The sequence below is a fragment of the Rhamphochromis sp. 'chilingali' genome (genome assembly GCF_963969265.1).
Source record: "Rhamphochromis sp. 'chilingali' genome assembly, chromosome: 2".
Classification (NCBI taxonomy): domain Eukaryota; kingdom Metazoa; phylum Chordata; class Actinopteri; order Cichliformes; family Cichlidae; genus Rhamphochromis; species Rhamphochromis sp. 'chilingali'.
The window spans coordinates 26045090-26071780 of record NC_137930.1 but is presented as its reverse complement, the minus strand read 5'-3'; the positions used below and the strand labels follow the sequence as shown (position 1 = coordinate 26071780).

Genomic DNA, 26691 nt, shown 5'->3' with positions numbered 1-26691 from the left:
ACCTGATCCCTGTCTTTGAAGCAACCATATCAGAGGCAACAAGACTGGAAAGTCATTATACTGCTGTCTCCATTTACCAAGTCCTCTAGTGCGACTGCAGAATGATTGCCTGTGAGTGCAACTAGAAGGCGAACAAGACAAAGGTTTTGAGTGAAAATGGCCAAGCCTCTAATTATGCATAAAATAACAAATTTTTTGTTTTTGTTTTTGCTTTTTTGTTGTTTCTTCTTAAAATTTGGATATTGTAACACTGGAGTCTGAAAAATAGCCCCTTTTGGAGCCAAATTCAAGTGGCCAATCGAGGAACTGCAGGTTTTAAATGTTTTTTTGTCTTTAATTTGCAGCACAGAAAGTTGTCACTGACAGTCCTTTTATTGAATCCTTCCAAAGTCACTCTCTGAAGCATCAGCTAAAAGATGTCCATGTTACGGGCCAATAGAGCATGTGCATTAGCTGCCTCCTCAGCTAAGCCATCTGACAGCATCCGTGCGCTCTGCTGGCCGTGTGTGCTCACTTTCTGTTGCTTTCCCCACCCACTTGAAAGAGATCAAATAAAGTGACCCTTTGAATTTACAAAGTGGATACAGAACGATTTGTATTCAAGTGTCATTTCTCTCAGGCACACACGTAATTTCACTGAAAAATAGATGAGCTCTACAACAAAAGTTCAAAGAAGGCTACATATATTTGAAACACACACATTTTCCCAAGTCAGTGCATGAACCAGGGTCCATCCAGAGTTCAGCTGCTTTATAATGAGTGACACGGGGCTAAGCCTGGTGAGCACTGAGTTAAATTGAGAGGATATTCCATATGCAAACACAGAGGTGCTCTTTTCCTATAATAACTTCCTCAGAAGCGTCAGCAGCTCAGCGTTGAGCTATTTAAGACCAGAAAGCCTTTGAGGAGGGTGGATTTTCCTCCTCCACTCCCCCCACCCTGAACACCACCCCACCCCACCCCACCCTACCTCTCTTCCTCTCTCTCTCTCTCTCTCTCTCTCTCTCTCTCTCTCTCTCTCTCTCTCTTTCTCTGTGTCATTAATAATATGATTATTGTCCCATCTGTCGGGGGAGCCAGCGTGGAGCACGTGTTTCCAGTTAGACTCATCAGAACCTGATGTGTGGAGGCTGGAGTGAGCGAGAGGACCTGAAACTGGGAAGCCTGGTCTAGAGTGAGAATGGCGGGGCAGAGCATGACAATTAAATCACCAGGCATCCAGAATGTCAGTGCATAGGTGAACACTAAAGGGACACGTACAAGCTGACAGTCCCGTTGGAGAAAAGCAGCCGATGGGCTTCAAAAGGTGATTCTCCTGCTTTCAATTAATAGTTGTTACAGAAATGTTGTAATTGTGTCCTCTTTTACAATTTGAAACAGCATGCTGCACTTTTTTTCCCCTTTTTTTTGCTGTTGTTGTGGCTCCTTACCAAAGTTTATTTGCACACATTTTTCATGACATACACACGATCATGTGATACTCTTGTAGGATTTGTTTGGTTTTAAAGTGTAGGTGCCCTGGGACACACTCACTATTAACATATTTGTAAGATGCTTTAATGTTCTTGGCTGCTGCCTCAAAGCACACTGTGCGCTGTCTATCTTGCGTGCTGCACAATATCGTTTATTATTTAGTAAATATTGATATCTATGACTAGCTAGTTTATTGTGATGGTGCTTTGTTTTCTCTATTATTATGTTGCTCTTTGTTGTTTGCTGTCTCCTCTGTTTGTTTTTTTTGTTTGTTTGTTTTTTTTTCTCCATACAGGTGACCCAGGAGTTCTTTTTTTCTCTCTCTCTCTTCCCCCCCCTTCTCACCGTCTCTTCTCCCCTTTGGTTTTCTTTCTTTCTCTCCCCCTCTTTCTCTCATTCATTCCCCCTGTCCTATTTATTAAAAAAAAAAAAAAAAAATGACAAAGGATGAACTGAAGCTCTGCCATCACGTAATGTCGCATACTGCTGTTTCTGATGTCATTTAGAAAAAAGAAAAAAAAAAAAGATGCTTTAATGTAAAACATAAACATGAAAATGGTCTGATCAAAGGCCTTGTTCTGCCCGCTGCTATTACCCCACCTCCAGACTGTATTGCTGCAATCATTCTGTGCTAAATCAGATGCAGAAATAAATATCTCGAGGGGTTGCATCTGTAGCCAAAACTTGCTCAGATCAGGGAACTCATCCAACTATCCCACATCTATTTCAGAGGAAAACAACATGTTTAATCTGTGATGCAGCACAACGATTATGGCTTAAATACTATCAATATTTGAATATTTACTGTGCATACACAAACTGGTAGCTGACTTATGTTTTCCTGAAACACAGCGCAGTAAATGGTATCTTCTTCCTTCTCATGTAACTTCAGTGCTAAATCAGAACAGGCACCTTATCAGTAGCTCTTCTTGTGTTTGCAGTAACTTAACCATGGCTTCTATAACCACTCGCAATGCACTGCTTGCAGTGTTTCCGTGGTGGACCCTCCTGCTGAACTTCTCTGTGTCTGCTGTGTTGCGGTCTCCCATAGTGGTGAGTGTAATTGTACCTCAGTGACCTGGGTTGCCACCGCAGTGAGCGCTATGATGTCAGGGAACATCATCGACGTGCCCAGAGATGGTGTAGCATTGTAAAATCCTCTTTTAAGGGACCCAACTTGCTTTTCTCCGAGAGCAAGAAACCAAAGAGTCAAGGACGTAATTTGTGATGTCATTCTAGCGTGCGGCCTGGAGCAACAATCGAGATGATGTTTTTCAAGTCTTCAAATGTACGTTTTTTGTTTGTTTGTTTTTCTCCTCCCCATAGGAAATGTTCCAGTGAACAGCTTTTCCAACTTTCCCAATTGATTCTTTATGGAACTACATGATGGTCACACATTCTTTATCGTTTTTCATCGGCGTGGGACAGCACTAAATGTTCACATGCTGCACCGTATCAGCTGTCCTGGAAATGTTATATTGTAATGGCTTAATTTAGAGGGGATCCCTGTGGTTTTTAAAACTGCTAAAGATCAAATCAGGCCTCTTTCCTGCCTCAATCCCCTCCCATACTGGTCAGCGTTTCTACTCAGTAATGCTTTGTGGGCTTTTATGAAGAGCCAAAAGGAGACTACTCCAAAGAATCTTTGCATTAATATCATCTTTTATCCATTAAACATGGCCGTAAGGAAATGCACGACGTAGATTTTGGATGGGTTTGGTTTGGTTTCAGAGAGAAGTGCTTTTGAGTGTTCCCCATCAAAGGATGGCCTCTTGTTGAATTAAAACCTTGCTTTTCCACAAAAAAAAGAAAGCATGTGAACCCCCTCCTCCGTTGCCATGCTGTCACTTGGTAACACACTTAGACCAGTTTGTGTTTCCTTCAGTGTGTTTTCTACTTGCACACATGCTTGTGTGTTTGTGCTGGCTTTCACATGCATAAATGTGTGCGAGTGTGTTTGTAGGCCGCGGGCTGCAGGCGAGGTTACATCTTGCAGCAATTAAGCTGCATGCGTCTCTTACGCCCCTCCATTCGTCTGCTGCGGGGTCTTATTTCAAGGCCAGCCTGTGTTAGACAAACTGAGAACATTTGATGGCTTGGTGGCTGAACACAGCAAACATGTTCCACACATCACTTAATTATATGACAATAAAATGCGGTTGTATTAGATGGAATGCAAGTTGGCGCACAGCAGTGACAAACCGTGGAGATGTACAGCAGGGCTCAGGGGTGCAAATGTGAAAAATGAGGAGGTTGGAGATAAATGAGATAAAAAATTAGGTGAAGGATGTAAAGTGAAGACAGAAAAATTGGGACTGGAACCGAAAAAGCAGATTGAAATGCATAAAAATGTCAGACGTGTTTTATTTCACTACCATCAGACCTCCCATTAAAATACACATGTAAACACCCCTGTGGTCTCCATGTTCTTCCAAAAAGAGAGAGAGCGAGAGAGAGAGAGCTACGGATCAGTGAGAATTACTCTGGGGGGTTTTCACCGAGGCCGCTGATGACTTGAAAACATGCAAGTAGTTATCATGGCCGAAATTACTGACATACCGAAACCTTTAACTGTTGATAACAGGCCGGATGCCAAAAGCCAATTGTGCCTAGCATTTCTGAGAGGCACTTAACACAACTACATGTCACAATAGAATGGCTGGTCACTGAACTCAGCAGATGAACAACAGATAAACAATCTGTTGGAGGTGTAGAGTCGCATAAGTTGTTTACGGAGACAATGCATCCACCGAGAAGATAGCTCTATTTTTTCCCCCGGAAACTAGTATATTTAGCAAGCTCTGCTAGGCCTGTAGAAGATGGCTGTAAGATATTCAGTCAGGAGATTCTAATAAAAGTAAATGTAGCAAATCATAAACTACAATTAGAACCTGGAATAGGTGGACAACAGTGCCACATGTATAGACAGTACAAATAATGAATGTAGCCATCACCGTAGCCCCACCCTCGTTAGTTTTTGACCCCATCTGAAACTTTACATCAGCCAGCTTTAGCAGCAAATTAAAATCCCCTGTTCGTGTTATGTTTTTGCAAGCTTTTTTTTAAAGTTGAATGCCAGTTGGTGACAATCACTAAAATTACTCCTAGGAGATTGAGAGAGACACAAGATATGATCGGTGTTCTCTATGCCTGGCACCACTTATTCATTTTCATTGTTCTGGTTGCATATATAAAAATATATTCTTTGTTAGGAGTAAAATAATCTGTCCATGGAGACTGCAGTCAATGAGAAATTGTAAGGGCTATTGGGGCCTGTTAGTGAGCCAAACCATGTAGCAGGAGGCACACAAGCAAATAATGAAGTTAGGAGTCAGAATTTGCTTGTCAAGCTAAAGTTCAGTTTTTCTTTTCACTCAGTAGAGTTTAGAACAGTTGAGGACCAATCCAGACATAAAAGTATCCCCATACTGTTGATCAGATACCTTTAACCTTTGCCTTTAAATATCAGGGGAGCAAATCAATATGCTTTCAGATGTGTGGCTACATGTTGGTGACCTTTTCCTGGATTATTATTTACTCGTTCGTTTTTTTTTTAATTATTACTATTTCTCTGCTAATATACAGTACATGCTGATAAATATGTACCAAGCTAAACATAAGAGCCTGCTTAATCCCATTTAATCACCCTTAATTGTTGCTTTCAGGGTCACAGGAAGGCTGGAGCCTATCCCAGCTGCCATAGGGCAAGAGGCAGGATACACCCTGAACAGTTCTCCAGTGTGTCATAGGGCTAACACAGAGCAACAGCGAACCATTCACACTCACATTCACACCTACAGGCAATTTAGAATCACCAGTTAACCTAACCCCACTAACTGCATGTCTTTGAACTGTGGGAGGAAGTCGGAGTACCAACAGAGAACCCATGTAAACATGAGGAGAGCAAGAAGACACAGAAAGGCCTCAGCCAGATGATGGATTCAAACCCAGACCTTCTTACTGTGAGGCAACAGTGCTGCTTACACACACATTACTGACCAAAATATTTTGAGCCCTGTAAAATTACAGATATATACAGCAATGTTGCTCTGCACACACTTTTACATGTACAGACGACAAACTGTGTGCATCCTGTCTCTTTAACACTGCATTTTCACAAAGCAGAGAGGTTGATAGCAGACAGAAGAACCTCTAAGCACTCACGGCATCAGATTTGATTAGGGCAGACTGTTTTGCACCTGGCGAGCAGACACAACAATGCCTGTAAATAAATCTTTCTGTAAACTCACAGCAGTTCAAAGACAGGCAAAAAGAGTCCCGGTCCAGATGTCATTATTACCAGCCGAAAATATTCGGAAATAATTAAGTAGGAGAACAACAGAAACAAATACACGACACTTACGCTGACATTACAGGCCAGCTCTCTTAGAGCAAGCATGCGAGTTATGACGCACGTTAGCAAAAAGCCATTCAACAATATTTACTAAGAACACAAATCCTGATTAGCCGGAAATACAGAGTTTAAACAAACAGCAAAAAAATCAACAAAAAAACAGAGGACATTTTAAAAAATGTGACAAGGTGGAAGATCAAAATACACGACTTTATTGCTGCCATTTTTAATCACTAGTAAGTTATGGTTGTCAAGAAAACTAACAAGAGGGCTGACCTCTTCATCAGCAGCTTCCTCTCCTTAGCCTGCTCCTCTCATGCCTTTGGCAGCTGAGTCGAGTTTGTACACTACTTCAGAAGAGAGTCTCAGTGGTGGATTAGTCATCCTCCTGGTGATTCAACATATACACTTGTCCCTCTTGATCTGCTGCTCTTGCTTCTCCTTGGGTTTTTTTGGTATTTTTTTGGCCACAAACTCGCCTCATTTCCTCCCTGAATGGGCTCCTTCAGCAACGGCCTTCCTCTCCTGGGCTTTGACCTTCTGGTATGATTTCTTCCCTTTTGCTTTACTCTGTCTCCTCACTTCTGAACTCTTTTTCACAAAACAGAGTTGTTATTTATTTGTTTGTTTTAGGAAATCTAGATAGTTAGGAACACTATGTTGTAAACACATGCTCAAAATATATCCAGGCTTGGTTTGGAGTTCCCCACGGTTCACCCCTGGGTCCCCAGAGATTTACTGTGTCATGGCTGAATCTTTCAACCTCTTAAATTTTAGTGTGACAGTGGTGTGTTTTTATTGTCAAAGAGTGAGTTTTAGGCATGGAAACATAACTGACAAAATTAACGTCCATGATCACACTTTGATATCTTTTTTTTTTTTTCACAAAAATACAGCTTCTGGTTTTGAGTATTTAAATAAAGATAGTATTGCAGATTAACAGATTATTTCCTAAATAAACCAACTATTAAAAAGGATGAAACTCAAAGTTTTTTTCAGTTTTAGCATATGAGATAAGTAATAATAAATGGCAAATTTTCATACTTAAACAGCTGCAACCATTAGCAGCAATAACATTGGCAGGATTTCACATTTGGCAGTAAAATACCTGAAATATATCTAATTATTTCATGTTTTATTTCCTGCTTTACCTACACTTGAGTCTTTGGAATAAGCAGATAAAGAAAAATCTACCTTTGTGGTGTCTTTATTCAAAGTTAAAGCTTCAGGAAAACTGAAAAATCTGTTGAACTGTAGTCAAGTAACCAAACACAAACTCGTAAAAGTTGGGCTCTACTCATCATAAACCATAGCCTCGAACTTTTAGCCAAGTTCATCCTGCCACTCACAGACTCCAGACTTGGAGAGTTTTCTGCAGCTGTGATGCTTGACAAACATGAGTCCTAACTGGATTAGGGCCCACTAACACCCAAGGCCTGAGGACAGAACGTGTGTGAAAGCAAGATTGAGAGGAAGTTGTCGTGTAAAGGCAGAGGTGTGTGTGTTTTTGCATCCTTATGTGGAAGTGTGTCTTTGCCTGCGGGCAGAACACAGGGCCAGGGCAGGAAACGAAGTAGTTGTGCCACCGGTTAGAGGAAACAGAATGGCAGATACATTACTCAAGAGTCAGACTGGCAGGACTTCTGAGAGCCAAAGCTGAGAGGACATTGAAGGAGGACAGAGTGTTGACATGGAGGCTGGTGGGCCTAAACCAACAGAAAAACAAACAATACATCCTAGATTATTTTTTTTAATTCCCTTGATATATTAAACTCTGAAGTGGAGATTTGTGGATATTTGTTTTTAGGAAAAAACAATCTAATGGTGATTCAAAATGGCCTCACTATATCACATACATACACTAGATGCTCTTTAAAACTGTACTGAAGTTATATAACACCAAAAGACATTCCCTTTTGTTTCTTGATGGTGTTGTTTGAAAGTCTTTTCCATACAAAGTGGTCACTTTGGTTGAGATCTCAGCCTGCTTTGCAGGGTATCATTGTAAATTTTATCTCACTTGGTTGTCCCCTGTTAGATAAAGATATCTTTGTAAAAACCACCTATTAGGATATGAAAGATCTAGTGTTAGTGATGGCCGCCATCTAGTGGTCATACATTACCTGTCCAGTAATTGTTGGCTGGTGATCTTTGCCAAGCATATGTGTGAGTTCATGTTTTAATGACTGAGATGAATGAAGAAACCTTGTGGCTGATTCTCTCAAAGTTGGATCCAAAACGTGTGTTAAATCTAATTTTGCTAGAATGACTTGGTGTTTGCAGAGGAGTATTGTGGCCTGCGAATATTGAAGTTGGTCAATACTGGTAAATACTTATGAGGCCAGTGCATCCTGTTAGTCGAGTCACATATACAGAGGTTTTTTGTTTGTTTTTGTTTGTTTTGTTTTTTTTGGGGGGGGGAGGGGGGGGAGGGGGGATTCTACCAGAGGTGCTTGCTGACTAAAGTGCCAGATCCTTAAAGTGTTCTGGTGTACAAGTTCACTACTTCTTCTACGCAAACCAACTATTGAAGAAGGTGCAACTCAACAACCACTTCATTAGGTACACCTTGCTAATAGAATATTCACATGACAGAATCACACAGTAGCAGCACTGTGGCATGATGGTTAGCATTGTTGTCTCACAGTAAGAAGGTCATGAGTTTGAGACCTTTCTGTGGAGCTTGCGTGTTCTCCCGTGTCTGCATGGGTTCTCTGGGTACGTAGTGGGGTTAGGTAAATAAGTGATCCCCCCATACCATTAAACCACAACCAGCACCCTGAATTGTTGATACAAGCCAGGATCGATCCATCTTTCCATGTTGTTTACGCCAAATTACGACATTGCTTTGCAAATTTTATAGCAGAAATTAAGACTCCTCAGACCAGGCAATGATTTTTTTTAATCTTCTGTTGTCCAGTGTTGGCAAGTCTGTGCAAATTGTAGGAGTCCATTTCAATAAAGGTTACTTTTCTCTATAAACCCTAGAGATGGTTGTGTGGGAAATCCCAGTAGATCAGCATCAGTCACCATACTACATTCAAAATCACTTAAATCACCTTTCTTCCTCATTCGGACTCTCTGAACTTCAGGGGGTCGTCTCGGACATTTCTACATGCCTGTTGAGCAGTTGAACGTGTGTACCTAATAAATAAACCAATTATGTATTGTGTTATGTAGTGTTCATGTATGATCCCCAATCATATGATTTACTGTTACCTTCCTATTAGCTATAAGCACTCAGTCATCACTCATTTTCTGGTTAAATGCTACTCTTTCTTAATCATAACAGAAAACAGATAAATGTGCAGTATCTTCAAAATTTATTATGTGGATAAAATACAGTTGTCAAACAAGTTTCTCTTTTTACTACAAAAGTGTTAGAAAAGAAACAACCAACAGGACAAGCTGCTTCTTTGTTTCCCTTTCTTGGTAAAAACGTTTCAGTCAAGGCTTAGAGAAAACGAGAAGAACTGAAGACAGGCATACGATCAAACAATTCTCAGACGGGCGATAAAGACCTGGTCAGTGAGAAACAAAGGTCAGTCACTTAGATACAATTTAATTCAGTATGACTCCAGTTAAACAGTGAACGGGTTGTGCATTTTAAAAGTGTCCAATAGAGTACACTGTACAGTGTTTTCCTGCACACACACAAAGGAGCACTGAGAGAAAGAACAGTATTACAAACTGAGGGAAAGGGGAGAAAAATGCAATTTCTGGTAAAGATAAATAAATTAAAAGATGGTACAAAGAATCCTGTTGAAGCTGCTGTAGAACCAAAAAAAAAAATACTGTGTGATTACAGGCACATGATAGGAGAACTTGTGTTTTGTTTTTACACAACTCAACCATCTGATATCAAGCAATATATTTTACATGCTTTTCATGTAAGAGATTGCAACTCTTAGAAGAGTAGAGGGAATATAAAAAGTAAAACTCTTATCCCCCTCTGTGTCAGAAAGACAAAAATATTCAGCCCACTGCTGGACTTTTGTTATAATTCAGATTTGTTACTTTTTTACTACAGTAAACAGTTAACCCCTCATATGTAAAAATAATAATAATAATAATAATATTAAGAGGAAAATGTTCTAATTCAGGTGCCACTGGAACAATAGTGCGTTGTTATATTCGAGGAAAAACATTGACACAAAACAAGGACATCTAAGATATCAACCCTTATCATTTAAGTACAGTTATTTAAAAAAAAACAAAAAACACGACAGGGTAAAACGGCTCAATAATTATTATTTTTTTTACATTTTTTTTTTTTAACTGATAGGAAAAAAATCAAACAGCATTTTGCTTTTTCTACATACAAGTCCAGCAATTTTTGAGCTGCTGTAGAGCAAAGACTCATGCAATTGTTAACACAGCACAAATGATTTTAATTCTATCGGGAAATTGTGGACAGTTAACATTTTACAGCAAACTCAGATAATACTAACACTGCTGTATTATAAAATAGACACTTGAACAGAAACGGACTCACTGTTTTCACTGGGCTGATGGGTGCATGTGTGGAACTGCATGTGATTTAGGGTTACTGCACATCTTCAGTGTAGTGTTAACATGTACACACTTTAAATTTGGCTGGTACACACACGATAAACACCTGGTTCCTCTGTTTATCTGAATTATCAGTGAGCTGATGAGCACAACCCTGACCTGACAAACATGCTAACATTAACGCCCCAATTCCACCTGGTATGAACATGCACACTATATCTAGATCCTGACAGCCGGTCCATGAATGTTTGCATTCATCCTGGTATTAAAACAGCCTCTCATTGTCTTGATTGTGCATGCGATGTGATTAACAAGAAGATGAGCTGGGAGGACACGGCCGACTTCAACTACATGTGCGTTCACATTACAGTAAGCTACCTAGACATGTTGATACCAGGTGTAGGTTAGGTAACTGGGTCAAAATGACATTAGGTAAAGGCAATGAACACCTGATTGTAAACCAGTTCCTTATAAACAAATCCTCAAGCTTCATCCAGAGGCACCGTGTGTCTGACAACATGCTTTTGGTAAAGCACTCCCTGCTTGTCTCAGGAGGCTTCGTTGGCTTGGCTTGGCATCTTGCACATCATCAGGATCTGCTTCAAGGCTTTCTGGACGTCCTCGTCCATCTGACCCTAAAGGTCCAAGACAGACGGTCAGTTAGTCAACTGACTAAAAATAAAGAAAACAACTGCTAAAGTGATTACTAGGTGGATAATATTAAGTGACATTCATTTGAAAAACCTTCCAACGAATCACAAACAAAAGTATCTGAATGCCTGACTTAAAGTTAGTTAGGGTGACCTGATCCCTTAAAAGTGAACATCATTAAGCTGTAGTCCAAGAAGACATAAACAAATGGATGGACTTACCTGAACAGCATAGAGGAGGTGCATTCTGTAAACTGACACTACTTCACTGTGTTGCTTCTTTGACTCCTAAAAAGACATGAGGCAAACCCAAACTTAACAACTGTACTTTATTTATATCAAAGCTAGTGTAAGTAATTTACAGAGCCCCCAGAAGGTTGCACTGTTGTGACTCCAGTAAGGAATAAGCTCATCAGATCTCTCTGATTATAACTGAAGCCTGGGGGTGGCAAACCTGGGAATGTGGCTGTTTCCATGGCTGTTATACGTGTGTGTGTGTGTGTGTGTGTGTGTGTGTGTGTGTGTGTGTGTGTGTGTGTGTGTGTGTGTGTGTGGTGACAGATTGTGCTGTAACTTATTACAAAAGCAGTTTAAGGGAACATTTCTGTGACCTTTGTGGAGCTTTTAAACCGATTCGCTAATTATTAATGAGAAATCTTACAGCAAGCTGGTACTGCAGTTGTTTGATTTGCTGCTGCATCGTCTCGAGTTGCTGATTTTGCTGCTGTCGTTTGGAGGGGGAGCAGGAGCTGTAGGAGAGCTGTGATAGGCTGTTTAAGGCATCCTTCAGTTTCACCACCTCTCGAGACAGGTCATCTATCTACAACAAGATAGAACAAGTTGAACAAGTTCACCGTGAAATGAAAATACTTTTAGCTGCCATTTCCTTACTGACCCTCTTGTTCTTTTCTCTCTCTGATGCAGTGTGATTCTCCACCAGCTGTTTGAGCTGACACACAGCATCCTGGGACTCGGCCAGTTTGGAGGTCAGCGTCTGGTTCTCCTTCTCCTTTGACATAACTAGCTCCTGCAGGGCTTCTCGCTCTGCACCATTATCCCGTGCCTGATGGATGGATGAGCGGTTAAGATAAGTGTTAAGAATAGATAGTACTAAATGTTAGAAAGAAAAGAGCCTTTGGAAAGTGGATATGTTGTTTTTGCCTATCCTCCCACCTTCTGCCAGGCATCAGCAGCCTCCAGGGCCATCTCATCCTGCTTCCTGAGGGCCTCCTGGAGGAGGTGTGTCAGATGGTTCACTTCACCTTCCAGCTGCTCCCGCACTGTGTCATGCTCCACGCGGGAGACTGAGTCATCTGGGGTGACATCCTTCTCAGCTGTCAGCCTGTTTGTGAAGGGGACACATGGTAGTAAATAGAAGTACATTTTATTCTAGCAGGGAGGAACATTTAATGGAAATGGATAAACCCAGTAACCCTGTAATTGATGTGAATATATTTTAATATCTTTTATTTTTTTCATTTTCATATTTTAAAAAAAATGAGATAAATGTATTTCTCTAACAATCAAGATTAGTCAGCTTGTTTTTTTCTTTCATTAACTTGCCATTCTACAGATATACATTCCTAAACAAGCCAATTAGTATTAGCTGATAACACTAATACTAGCACTCTATTACCTCATTATGATCACTTTTGGCATCATTATGCTAAACTTGAGGCTGCTACACCACAAGACCTATCGGTGATTTTGTGGTACACTATGTGCATCCTTCTTTTATATATAGTCTGTGCCTTAATTTTATACTCATTTACTGATAATCATTAGTACAATATTAGGTTCTTTTACTTGTTATCATTTCACATTATCCAAAAGGTTATTTATACAGGTGCGTCAATGTATAAGTACGATTTTTGTTGTAGCCAACCAAGGTGGAGCTCAGTAAAAAATAGGAAACATGTTCATCATCAAAATTTGACATATTTAGTTTTGTGTTTGTGTTGCTATTTTTCACTCACCTGTGTTGAAGAGCCTCCACCTGCGTGGTCTTTTGATGTAGCTCCTCTTTCAAGGCTTCCACCTCATTTTCCAGCTCTTTGATCGCATTACCCAGAGACGACATCACCTGCATTTGATCAGCAAGAGCCACGGAGCTCTGTGCCTGAACCTCTGCCGCCTTCCTCAGTAGTGAAATCTCCTCTTGAGCAGATGAATATTTCTTCTCAGCCTCAGCTAGCAGCCTCTGCAGCTCCTCCACCTTACTGTTTAACACCTGCACCTGTTGTTCCAAAGTTGGAGAGGGGGAGGTACTCTTCTCAGCTTGAGCTTCAGCCAGCTGTTTCTGAGTGGCATTGAGCTGATTTTTGGTTTCACTGTAGGAGCGTGAAAGTTCCCTGCAGCGGAGCTGCAGTCCAGTGATTTCCTCATCTCGGGCAGCCTTCATCTCTTCAAAGTCTTTGGCTGCAGATTCAACAGGCACTGTGCCCTTTAGAGCCTCCTAAGCAACAGAAAGGGGATAAATTGCAGGCCATAAAGATGAATGATATGTGGCGAACTGCATTTTAAAAAGCAGTCTAAAGAAAAAGAAAAAAAAACTCTGCTCCTCTGATATCAGCTAAATCTTGAATTGTCAGCCTCAAGCAGAGATGAAACAGACTACAAAGGTTGGACAAATCAATTTTGTTCATATAGAAGAACCCTGCATTTACCTGGAGCACCCTGACTTCCTCCTGTGCCTCCTTGTACAGCTCCTCAAGTTGTGCTGCCCTCTGTTCTTTCTCTTTAGCGCTCTCTCTATCATCCTCCGTCTTCTTCAGTGCCTCTTCCAGACGTTTGATATGTTGTGTTGCTTTATCTACCTCTGACTCTGATTGGGCGAGCTGGGCCTTTAGCTGCGTTACTTCATGTTCAAGTGTGGATGATGTAAGCCTCTGGCTCTCTCGTTCTCTCGTTCCCACCTGTACTCTCAGATTCTCCACTTCCTCCACAGCTTGGTGGTATCTCTCCTGAGTGTCAGTCAGCTTGGCTTGCAGCTCTGCTAGACTCTCCATCAGCTCTCTCTCTCTTCCTCTCTCGCTTTCATTGTCCTCTCTTTCCCTGCTTCGCTCTGGCTTCAGCTGAGCCTGAAGCGACTGGTTTTCCTTCCTGGTTTCAAGCAGTTTTATCTGAACTTTCTCTAATGTCTGCCTTAACAATCTGATCTCCTCTTCGCCTCCTCCTCGTAGTTTCTCCCTCTCGTCTTCCTCCAGTATCACAGAGTCAGCTCCTGGATCTTCCCCTTCTACTTGAGTGGTGGAGGGGACTTGAGGCAATGACTCAAACTCATCCTGGGTAGAGTGGAAAGATGAGTTGGAGGCAATGCTGTTTGGACGACTCCTCTCCTTCAGGTTTTCATTTCCTTGGAGGGATGGATGTTTCTGTGGGATGAGGGAACAGGCAAAAGTGAATGAAAGTGAGTGAGGCTGGAAATACAAAAAGCTCAGTAATGAAACTGCAGCTATGTTTTTCTCTCACATTCGCTTGGATTGATTAATTACAAAGAAAAAAACAGAGGTATTTATTAGACATGACACGATACCACTTTTTATGTCTGATATCGATATCATAAATGTGGATATCTGCCGATACTGATATGAATCCGATATAGTGTATTTTGTAATCAATAAAACTGTTTTTTAATATCTTGCTGCATTTTTTATAAGTTCATACTCAAGTTTAAATAAACAACAACACTAAAGCTATTCTGTTATACCTGTATGCAAAAAATACACTGCACCCAAAATATTTCATAGTTCAGCAACACTGATCAATCTAATGCACTTAAACCTGGACCATCCTCCCTATTCTGGTGTTTTAAAGAGTACTTAGCAGAAATATTAAACAACCTAACTAGCAGGGTTGACAACTCCCAGCAAAAATATTAGGGAACCACCCCCCACCTCACGATGCTTAATCGACGTAATCAACTTTAATTTAATGTAAGTGTAAAACAAATGCACAGAAATCAGTTATTTTTCTGCAATAATTAAATAGATTCAACATCTTTCTTCAATTCTTCAATTGCAGACTGCACAGATGGTACCTTCCCAAATGAAAAAGTACTATAGCTTACTAGGGTATATATTAGGGGCGACCGTGGCTCAGGGGGTTGGGAATCGCATCTGTAACCGGAAGGTCGCCGGTTCGATCCCTGGGCTCTCTGTCCTGGTCGTTGTGTCCTTGGACAAGACCCTACCGCCTACTGGTGTTGGCCAGAGGGGCCGATGGCGCGATATGGCAGCCTCGCTTCTGTCAGTCTGCCCCAGGGCAGCTGTGGGCAGCCTCCACCAGTGTATGAATGTGAGAGTGAATGAATAGTGGCATTGTAAAGCGCTTTGAGGGCCCCGAAAAGCGCTATATAAATCCAATCCATTATTATTATTATTATTAGACTTGTATACAATTATGGATTTCTAGACATTTAATCAGATGACCACTTTGGTTGTAAGATTCAGATAATTATTTATTAAAAGTTAGTCATTTTAAATGAAATAACAAAGAAAAGTATTTTTTGTGCCCCCCTCTCCCTGTTAATGCCCTGCCTAGCCCCCCTGGCAAAACTTTGCTAGACCCGCCCCTCCACAGTTACCAGCTGTCAGCTACATAAAAAAGGATCCTGGTGTTATTTGTCTCTCAGAAACAGTTCATAACTTCCCTTCAACTCATTCTTGTCACCTAAAAGGTAAACCTGTTTCTCCATCACTGTTCAGCTTTGATGATTCAGTAACATCAGGACATCTCCTGGTTTCATCTTCATGTTTCCCTCTCACCACATATCCAAACCGATATAATGAGCAGTAGCTTTTACAGCCGTGGCTCCAGCAAACACCAGCGAATACTAGAAAGTAATATTAAATCAATTCTAACAACAGCTGACCACGCTTAAACGTGCTACTGTTGTTTATCCGCTGGTCTCCTCTTTCTGGCGCAAAGTGGGCGATAAACAAACAAGAAAAACGGGACTTGCGACAGAAAAGCCGACCAGCTGATCATTGATCAGTTTCATGGTTGAAGTAGCAACAGGGGAGGAAGGGGGAGAGAATGAGAGAAGAAGAGGCAGCTGTGCAGCAAAAACAGAATAACTCCAGCTTTGTGTCTTTTTTCCATTCTAGCTGAAGTACGAGACAAATCGATTCCTTTTCTCCTCAATATGAAACTCCGATGGCCAGTCCAGCTGTGGCTCCAAATATCAGTTGTTTAGCTTAACGCGGAAATACTATTCAAACATTCAGAGATGAACTTATACACATTTGCTTTACTTCTCTGGGATAGTTTTCTTCGAAATTAAATGCCGCGGTTTGGAAGCATGTAGTGAGGCTCCAAACGCTCCACCAGACCGCCGACAGGTCTCGAAGAGACAGCCGCTCTATCACGTGACACATATGATACATAATATCGGATTGGTCCATCTCTAGTATTTATATAGCTGTGGGTGTCTTAAGAATAGGAGTCAAATTTTTCATATAAAATATTTTTTCCAATTTATATTTATAAAAAAAATTATATGAATATGAAAATACACTATAAACTTTCACTTTTCTATTCTTACTGAACACTTAGGGCACTTCTTACTACAACCCACAGCCAGTGGCCATGTTTTCTTTTTATCACACAATCTGGTGGATTCAATCTCAGCCACATTTACACAATTTTAGGGCACAGTCACTTTATGAAAATACCACAAAGCTGGGTCAACTGTTTAATTTGATCAGGATTGGCAGATTAATTAATAATGCACACACCCACTAAATTAACAATTAAATATAAGATATTACACAAATGGATTATTGCTCATTTACTCAAGTGTACTGAGCAACACTTAGCAGCATTAAGGGAGGACAGGAGGGATAATTAGAGTGTCAGCTTTATTTATTTAACCTCCTAGGACCTGGCGTCCACATATGTGAACATCACATTTTGAGTTATTTAGACCAAAATATTTAATTTTGCTCTACTAGGGCCTGATATCCACTTATGAGGACATTATACTAATACTGTTTTATCAAAATTTTAAACGAATATCCTCATAGGTGGCTCTCGTTTTTCTTAGGAACAAAAAATCAGGTAAAAAAAAATAAAAAATCTGGTGATTCTTTGTTTTTACACTCATTGGGTCCCAATCAGCCCAAATATCAAAGAGAAGGTTAGAAGGTTAAACAGAAACCAGTGTTGAGTAATATTACGTTTAAAAGTAACATTAAATTAAAACATGTAAAAGTTGGACTACGTTTTGGTTACCAGAAATAAACACACACCGTTGCACGTGACACATAAGCCAGTAAGGTCATTGCACTGATGCATATGCACACTATAGGTTGCCTTCTTTTAAGAATGTGCAGTTTGCTGGTAATCCTGTTGTTGTTGTTGTTGTTAGGCTGAGTTTTTCTGCAGTTTTCGTAGTGCTCCCAGGCATTCAGCTAACCATAAAGAGTACACAAGTTATTACCTTTTTAATATGCTTTAAATAAGCTCTAGGACAAAACTTAGAATGGAAACACAAACAAAAGTGTAATTATTCTGTGTGTTTATTAATGTGAAAAACGGAACAAAACAATAGTATACTTGTAAACTGAATCCTGTTGTTCGAAGTCTTAAACGCTTTCAAAAACAACCGCAATCGTCTTCGTAAGCTTTTCAGGCTCCGGCTTAAATCACAAACAAATGTCACGTAATCTGTAGTTAAACTGACACATTCCTATTTCCTAAGTGTAACGAGCACGCTCAGTAAAGAGGCATTCATCATCTTCATGATTTCCCGCCGGGCATAAAAGGATCAAACACCGAAATACTGTAAGCCGACTTCTTCTGTGCTTCTGTTTTTCTCTACTTCTACTACATTATTTGTGGTTTGTTAAAAAACAGAAAACATTTTTTTAAAAATCTATCACTTTAAACAATCTGCAGTAGTAACCTGGCTTAAACAAGCAGTTTACTGTTGTTTCGTTGATTGTTTTTGGTTGTTTATTTCATAGCTAAACTCCTGAGCATGAATGAATGGGTTACATACCTTAAGTTTGCTTGCAAGTTGCTGGTTTTCCAAAGTGAGAGCCATAATCTTGGCTTGCAGAACAGAAACCAGAGCAGCAGACGCTGTGAAACTTTGCTCGGCCTGCCAGGACATACGCACACATACATTCACATACCAGACTGAGGCATAAAGACAACGCTAAGGACCACTACCTGCCTACTGAAAAACAACACGAGTCGTGGCACGTCTTAAGCTTAGTATAGACCTCCTTCAAGAATGCTGAAAAGCTGTTGTGTTTGTTTAGCACTAAACTACAAAAGCAGGCTGGCTTCTTTGTAAACATATTATACGTAGAAAACTGTTTAAGATTAATCTAAAGTTAAAATATTCAGTTAAAAATATGCACAACACAAACATCTCTGATTCAAGTTTTTCCTAAATGCATGAAAAGAGATTAACTTTCATATAAAATACATATAAATGCAGTATATTGACTCTATGTGGGGTACTCACATGAACAAGGCATGCTAATACTTATTATTAATTTAATTATTTTTCTCCCGATAATTTGGTCTAGTCAATACACCCGGTTTAAAAACCTGCATATATGGAATTTAAATAAAGCACCAAAGTGTTGTCAACTATATATTAGTCACCTTTGTATCCAGCTCAGGACCCGTCACCGTCTCCACCGTTTGCTTCAGGTCTTCGATTGTTTCCAGCAGCATGTTTCTCTCCTTGTCAACCTCCTCTTTCAATGCTGTTCCTCTGATCTCATCTTCCTGTGAAAAAAAAGGGGAGGAGAAAGGAGTGACGAGTGGCAGAAAAAACTGGGAGGAAAAAAAACATCATATGAAGGCTGATGGAAAGAATTTACCCAAGTACTTAAAATGGAAGCCTAAAGGCTAATGCAGCTTTTACTTTCATATTTCTTTTTTAATACCTTGTGTTTTTCTGTTACCTTGTAGTTGAATCTTTTAGGAGTGTCACTTTTGTTGGATGCTGGAGTGCCAGTAGATGTAACAATTGAAGGGGAAGAGGGTCCAGAGCTCTAAAGGAAGATTGTTGCATTAATTTTCCTGATAAATTACTATCATTGATTTGTCCACTTTTAATGTCGCTACCATCTCTCAGACATTTTACAATCCCTAAGGATGTCCTGTACTGCACTGACTGTTTATAGAAACAGCTTGCAAATGCAAACGCCACACTTTCCACAATTTTTTCCTTTGGCCTCTTAATAAAATAAAAAATAAAAAAAAAGAGAGAGAGAGATATTAAATGCTAAAAGAGTTGTAATCGCTAAACTTTTAATTGAATTTGGATACAAAAACCTTACAATTAAAGCTGATGGTGTGCACTTTGAACCCATATGTATAACATAACTTACTTGAAATGTTTTACTAAACAACTAAAATAACATAAATTATGTCAGTGCATAAAATATACACACTGGCCACGTTAATAGGTTACCTGTTAAACTGCTCAGTATACCTAATACTAAATACCTAATCAGCGAATCACATGACATCAACTCAATACATATAAGCATGTATACTTGGTCAAGACAACCTGCTGAAGTTCAAACTGAGTAACAGAATTTCTGATTATTAAAGAAACTGCTGATCTAATGGGTTTTCCTACAAAAAACATCTCTAGGGTTTACAGAAAATGGTCAGAAAGGGATAAAATATCCAGTGAGCAGTAGTTCTCTGGGTGAAAATTACTTGCTGATGCTAGATAACTGAGAAGCATTGCTGGACTGCGTTAAGCCAATAGGAAGACAGCAGTAACTCAAATAACCACTTGATACGATCGAGGCTTGCAGAAGAACATCTCCAAATCCTCCAAGAACAGGAACGCGAGGCTTTTGATTGGCACAGACTCATCAAAATTAGACAATAGAAGACTGGAAAAAATGTGGCCTTGTCTAATGAGTATTGATTTCTGCTGCAAGATTCAGATAGCAGGGTCAAAATTGTGAGTAAGCATGATGAAAGCATGGATCCATCCTGCCTTGTGTCCAGACAGTCCGCATGTGTAATAAGTTCAAACTGAACATGAGAATGGAGAATCTGATGCTTGGCATATATTCTTTTTTTACTTTGCACCTATTACTAACAACTTAGCATCACTTAATACCTGGGTATTGTTGCTAACCATGTCCTCTAGCATAACATGCCACACCACAAAGCTGAAACAATCTCAAACTGGTTTCTTGAACATGACAAGGAATACAGGGTACTCAAATGACCTCCAATGTCACCAGCTCTTCAGGATGTGGTGAAATGGGAGACTTGCATTATGGACATCTGATGCTAACATGCCAATATGGACCAAAATCTCTGAGGAATGTTTCCAGCCCCTAATTAAATCTGCCATGGAGACTTGTGGCAGTTCTGAAGTCAAAAGAGGCTCCAACCCAGTACTAGAAAGCTGTACCTAATAATGTGGCCAGTGATTATACATGCACATCAACAGAAACATTTGGCTGATATTTTCTCACCAGAAATCAGTTAATAGTTTGTCGAAGAGACCTTTACAGATAGTATGTAAATAAGCAATCGCTGATTTTGTTCTTATATTACTTTGTATGAATACACTACAAACATGCATTAATATTAATATGGAGAGTGGCACACTGGTACAAGCTGCCAGACATAGACACATGCATTTACCTGAGGTGGGCTAATGGGAGGTGGAGGTGCTTTTCGTTTTTTGGGAGTTATGATCCGTTCATCACTTATCTTAGCTACTTGATCATGCTGAAGAGCCAGCAAAAGAGGCAGAGAGGGAAGGTGACCAAAAAAAGAGAAAGAAAAGTGGGATTCAGTGCTGGTTAGTAAGAGGAGTCAATCGGTGGGTGCTACAGTAAGAATTAAGGTTTCTTTTTCAAAAACAGCAATTAAAGGTTTTTTTTTTCAAAGCTCGGAATTATGACACTAACACATGAGAGAAACTGAACTATATTATTTGTAGCTATGAAACTGAAATTAGTCTGAAGTTGGTTTTATTCCTTATTTTACTTCCTAATTCTATAAATCAGTTGGCAGTGCTAAAATGTTTATTCACTGTCATCCGCTGTGGAATTTCACATGTTTTAGTACTTTTGATGGTCGATATCTTACCTGGGGACTTTTAGGAGACTTCGTATCTGCCAAAAAAGATGGACAGGTATTGTTAGGTACAACACACTAAACATCTAAGAAAACTTCAACAGTAACAGGAAACCAACTGCAGGTGGCAGTGTTAACTTGTGTTGAACCCAGAGCAGTATGGATCTCTGTCTCACAGGGGCAGTATGTGTGTTTTTATTGGCACTGATCAGGTTTTGGGAGGGCAAAAAACCCCTGAAAGCATTAAGACTGGATCTCACATTGTTTTTGGTTAGGGTTAAGACTGAGATTAGGTACAGAGTAAGTTTCCCTGGAAATGTACTGGTTCACTGCAATGCCCTTAAGGGGGGAGGGGGAAAAAACTAAAAACAAATATGCCTGCCTACCGCAGCCTGAGTGACATTGTCCGCAAAATTTACATACAAACCTTTACTGAATACTTCCTCAACACTTGCATAAAGCCACCTGCACTCACTTCCTATCTTTCTCTGAACTGTAGGTTTGTGTTTATGCACAACTCTTACCTGAGACCTGATGCTTGTTTAGTGCAGCTGAAAGGGCAGTTTTGGTTTCAGAGCTGCCTGAGACCTTAGCGTAATGTAAAACCTCATGGCCTTCTGCATCTACAGCTGACAAGTCTGCTCCTCTCTGAACCAACACTTCAACAACAGATACTGCGTTGGACTCTGTTGCGAGCATCAAGGCCGTCCTACAACACAGACAACACAGCATACTGATCACCACTTCAACATCAATCAAATATCCTACAATGAGCAACAATTTATTTGTAATTTTTTCCCTGTGTCTTATTGTGTGTCGACTTTGTTGGGGTCTTTTTTTGTTGTTTTTTTGTTTTGTATACCTGCCACTGTTGTCAGAAGTGTTGATTTCAGAACCAAAGTCGAGCAAAGTGCTGCATACTTCTGCATGACTGTGTTTGGCTGCCAACAGCAAGGAAGTGAGGCCATCCTATAGGAGAAACAAACAAAAACGAGAAAACAAAATGACTAAAATCATCCTATAGAGAAAAATAAAAGACAAGACAACATGACACAGATTTAAATGGACGCACACCCACAGCAATATAACTAGTCACAGCGTGGGCCTTGACAGACTATGGTAACTGTGTGTAAGGTGAGAAAAATCTCAGGCCTGTGTGAAAAATGAGTGAATGTCTGCTGCTCTAAATGAATTCCCCAGCAGATAAACAGAAAAAATTCAGATGGTATGTTTAAGATGAAAGAAATAAGAGCATGGGAAAATCCCCCAAATCATATTACTGACTGAGCTCAGCAGGTTGCAGAGAGTTGGTGGATGACTGCAGTATTTCATAAGACAGGCTATCCCATTTTTCTCCAGGACTGTCAGGGTCTGACCCCAAGTGTAACCCTTCACTTAACCTCAGTCTTGTAATGCTCAAGCATAAATATTTGACTGCCTAAGATGGATAAGGGAAATTCCCAGTCTAGAGAGAGCTACTTCATCACAGGCATAAGGGTATACAGTGGCTTGCAAAAGTATTCGGCGCCCTTGAACTTTTCCACATTTTGTCACATTACAGCCACAAACATGAATCAATTTTATTGGAATTCCACGTGAAAGACCAACACAAAGTGGTGCACACGTGAGAAGTGGAACGAAAATCATACATGATTCCAAACATTTTTTACAAATAAATAACTGAAAAGTGGGGTGTGCGTAATTATTCAACCCCCTGAGTCAATACTTTGTAGAATCACCTTTTGCTGCAATTACAGCTGCCAGTCTTTTAGGGTATGTCTCTACCAGCTTTGCACATCTAGAGACTGAAATCCTTGCCCATTCTTCTTTGCAAAACAGCTCCAGCTCAGTCAGGTTAGATGGACAGCGTTTGTGAACAGCAGTTTTCAGATCTTGCCACAGATTCTCGATTGGATTTAGACACCAGACAGGTCAGGGATAGTTATTGAGAAATTTAAAGCAGGCTTAGGCTACAAAAAGATTTCCCAAGCCTTGAACATCCCACGGAGCACTGTTCAAGCGATCATTCAGAAATGGAAGGAGTATGGCACAACTGTAAACCTACCAAGACAAGGCCGTCCACCTAAACTCACAGACCGAACAAGGAGAGCGCTGATCAGAAATGCAGCCAAGAGGCCCATGGTGACTCTGGACAAGCTGCAGAGATCTACAGCTCAGGTGGGGGAATCTGTCCATAGGACAACTATTAGTCGTGCACTGCACAAAGTTGGCCTTTATGGAAGAGTGGCAAGAAGAAAGTCATTGTTAACAGAAAACCATAAGAAGTCCCATTTGCAGTTTGCAACAAGCCATGTGGGGGACACAGCAAACATGTGGAAGAAGGTGCTCTGGTCAGATGAGACCAAAATGGAACTTTCTGGTGGCCAAAATGCAAAGCGCTATTTGTGGCGGAAAAATAACACTACACATCACTCTGAACACACCATCCCCACTGTCAAATATGGTGGTGGCAGCATCATGCTCTGGGGGTGCTTCTCTTCAGCAGGGACAGGGAAGCTGGTCAGAGTTGATGGGAAGATGGATGGAGCCAAATACAGGGCAATCTTGGAAGAAAACATCTTGGAATCTGCAAAAGACTTGAGACTGGGGCGGAGGTTCACCTTCCAGCAGGACAACGACCCTAAACATGAAGCCAGGGCAACAATGGAATGGTTTAAAACAAAACATATCCATGTGTTAGAATGACCCAGTCAAAGTCCAGATCTAAATCCAATCGAGAATCTGTGGCAAGATCTGAAAACTACTGTTCACAAACGCTGTCCATCTAACCTGACTGAGCTGGAGCTGTTTTGCAAAGAAGAATGGGCAAGGATTTCAGTCTCTAGATGTGCAAAGCTGGTAGAGACATGCCCTAAAAGACTGGCAGCTGTAATTGCAGCAAAAGGTGGTTCTACAAAGTATTGACTCAGGGAGCTGAATAATTACGCACACCCCGCTTTGCAGTTATTTATTTGTAACAAATGTTTGGAATCATGTATGATTTTCGTTGCACTTCTCACGTGTGCACCACTTTGTGTTGGTCTTTCACGTGGAATTCCAATAAAATTGATTCATGTTTGTGGCTGTAATGTGACAAAATGTGGAAAAGTTCAAGGGGGCCGAATACTTTTGCAAGCCACTGTAGTTTCTAAAAACTATGAGGAGCAATAGATAATACTCTTCAGCACTGAGTTGTTTAACAGACATTTCCACTGTGAAACATGTTTGGGGGAGGGGGATCCAAGTCTTTCCTGAAAAAAAAAAAAAAAAGTAGGAAAACGAACTTCAAGAAGCACTAACGTCTGTCAGCATAGTTTTGTGTGTGTTTTATATTACAAGGCTGCTGCTTTCACACACCACAGAGAACAGAACTATGCTCTGGGTTCCTCTGAGCTCTGCTAAACACTTTAACAGGCATGTGTCTGTGTTTGCCCTGTCTGTGTTTTATATTTCTCTGGAATCTAAAAGACAGAAGTAATTTTGTTCTTCTCTGGGTAATAGGTTCAATGCGTGTGTATAAAGGCATGTGGGCGCACAGGTGTATTACTGCTAGTTTGCTGGCATGTGTTACTCGCTGTGTTTCTAACTTGCTGTCATCGTGTCTGACATTTAAAGCCATATTACCCAAATATGGGCAACAGTGTAAACGCTGGGCAGAGGTGATGCATGACAAGTTAACTGTTAGGACAAGGTGTTACAGTCAGAGAGGCCTGTCAATCAAGACAACTAAAATAAAAACACAGCTCTGCTTAAACCTGAATACACTCACCATGCAACAGTATTCTCAGCATTACCATTATATGTTCATTTGCCACCTGAAAACTGGTTTAAATCCAAATAGTGTCTTTGTTTGTATGAACAGGATCCTAAAACCGTCAGTCTGCTGGTTGCATGTACAGTCAATGGCTACTTAATTAGTTACACATTGCTAGCACTGGGTTAGACCTCCTTTTGCTTTCAGGCCCACCATAATACTTCATGGCACAGATTCAACAAGGTGCTGAAAATATTTCTTTAAAACATTTGGTCCATATTGACATGACAGCATCACATAGTTCCTGAAGACTTGTCAGATGACACGTCAGATGACACATCCATGATGACAATCTCCTGTTTCACCACACCACAAAGGTGCTCTGTTGGACTGAGATCTGGTGGCAATTCGAGTACAGTGAACATATTGTCATGCTCAAGAAACCAGTTTGAAATATGAGTTTGGTGAAATGGGGCTTTATCCTGCTGGAAGCAGTTAACAGAAGTTGTCACAAAGGGATACACATGGTCAGTAACAATGCTCAGGTAGGTTGTGGTGTTTTTTTTAACAATGCTCAGTTGGTACTAAGGGACCAAAGTGTGCCAAAAAAATATGCCCCCCAAATATTACACTGCCACCACAAGCCTGAACTGTTGATACTAGGCAGGATAGATCAATGTTTTCATGTTGTTTCCACTAAATTCTCATCCAACCGTCTAAATATTGCAGCAGAAATTAAGACTTGTCAGATGAGGCAAACATTTTTCCAATTTGTCCAATTTTAAACTGCAATCTCAGTTTTCTGTTCTTTACTGACAGGACTCGCTTCCAGTGTGGTCTTCTCATGCTTTTTATATTTATAATGTAATAAAACTGAGACACACAGTTGAAACTGCGCTTCTTTTTCTGAGCTATTTCTGAACTATAATAAAGGTTTAATTAAATTTCTTTACACTGACTGAAGGGGCACTTTCACTGGTCCGGCCCACTTAAACTCAAAATGTGCTATATGTGACCCAGAATATAAAATTTGACAGTTTAACTGTTCTATAGTGGTGGTTGTGCAGGAAAATCCCAGTAAATCAGCAGTTTTTAATATACTGAGACCAGCCCATCTAACATCAACAAACATGCTAAATTCAGTCACTTAAATCACCTTTCTTCCCCATGCTGTTTGAACTTCATTGTAATTTTAATATGTTTGTCTGAAACAGGTCTTGCTAGTAAATGAGACATTGAGACTCAGTGGGGCTACCTCTATAAATTAACCTCTATAATTAAAATAATAATAATAATAATAATAATCAGGTAATCTATATCTTAAAGGCACTGAGTTTCACAACAAGCAGCTGACCAGCTATACCTAATGAAGTTGTTGATTTTGGTCATTAAACATAGAAGATAATGGACCAGACATCTTGGAGCCTAACAAAACCAGATCATTTACAAGTAGCTGCATACTTTCATTTTCTTGTTTCATGTACACACTGATACTGCACATACATGCAGGCCTCTGCATGTGACTATTAAATGTAAGAACAACACCTCTTACTCATGAAAAATGGCAGGAAAATGAATCAGTGGGAAGAGTCTCAGTTCTCAGGTAGTTGAGCGCCATTAAAGACAACAATCATTTTATGTTGTAGAAATATTTATCTTTGTTTCCAATCTTGCACTCACCCAGCTACTTCCTTGTATACTGTATATTAGTGATGGGACGTTCTGTATCGAGGCTTCGGAGCGTGTGTCGAGTAATGGAGGGGGCGTTTCCGCGAAGCGCGTATCGAGGCTTGCTTCATTTATGGGAGGAGCTGAAAATGATGACGTCCGAAGCCTCGCTGCCCGGCTGTACCACGTGACTGGTTCAT

General features: G+C 40.3%; 1 protein-coding gene across 2 annotated transcripts in view; it reads right to left on the bottom strand.

Annotated features, from left to right (window-relative positions):
* Positions 1-10026: 10026 nt before the first annotated feature.
* rai14 (retinoic acid induced 14) overlaps positions 10027-26691 on the bottom strand; it is a 56850-nt gene continuing 40185 nt past the window's right edge. Inside the window, exons 8-21 of one of the 2 annotated variants that reach the window (XM_080875724.1) lie at positions 21932-22038; positions 21594-21778; positions 21082-21107; positions 20632-20718; positions 18915-19004; positions 18610-18735; positions 17993-18094; positions 13656-14363; positions 12966-13444; positions 12163-12331; positions 11885-12052; positions 11651-11809; positions 11212-11277; positions 10027-10974 (exon numbers count right to left, since the gene is read on the bottom strand). In XM_080875724.1, the coding sequence (XP_080731850.1) occupies positions 10888-10974; positions 11212-11277; positions 11651-11809; positions 11885-12052; positions 12163-12331; positions 12966-13444; positions 13656-14363; positions 17993-18094; positions 18610-18735; positions 18915-19004; positions 20632-20718; positions 21082-21107; positions 21594-21778; positions 21932-22038 (2559 nt within the window). In that variant the 3' untranslated portion in view covers positions 10027-10887. The remainder of the gene's footprint in view (positions 10975-11211; positions 11278-11650; positions 11810-11884; positions 12053-12162; positions 12332-12965; positions 13445-13655; positions 14364-17992; positions 18095-18609; positions 18736-18914; positions 19005-20631; positions 20719-21081; positions 21108-21593; positions 21779-21931; positions 22039-26691) is intronic. The other variant, XM_080875725.1, reaches the window with a different exon arrangement.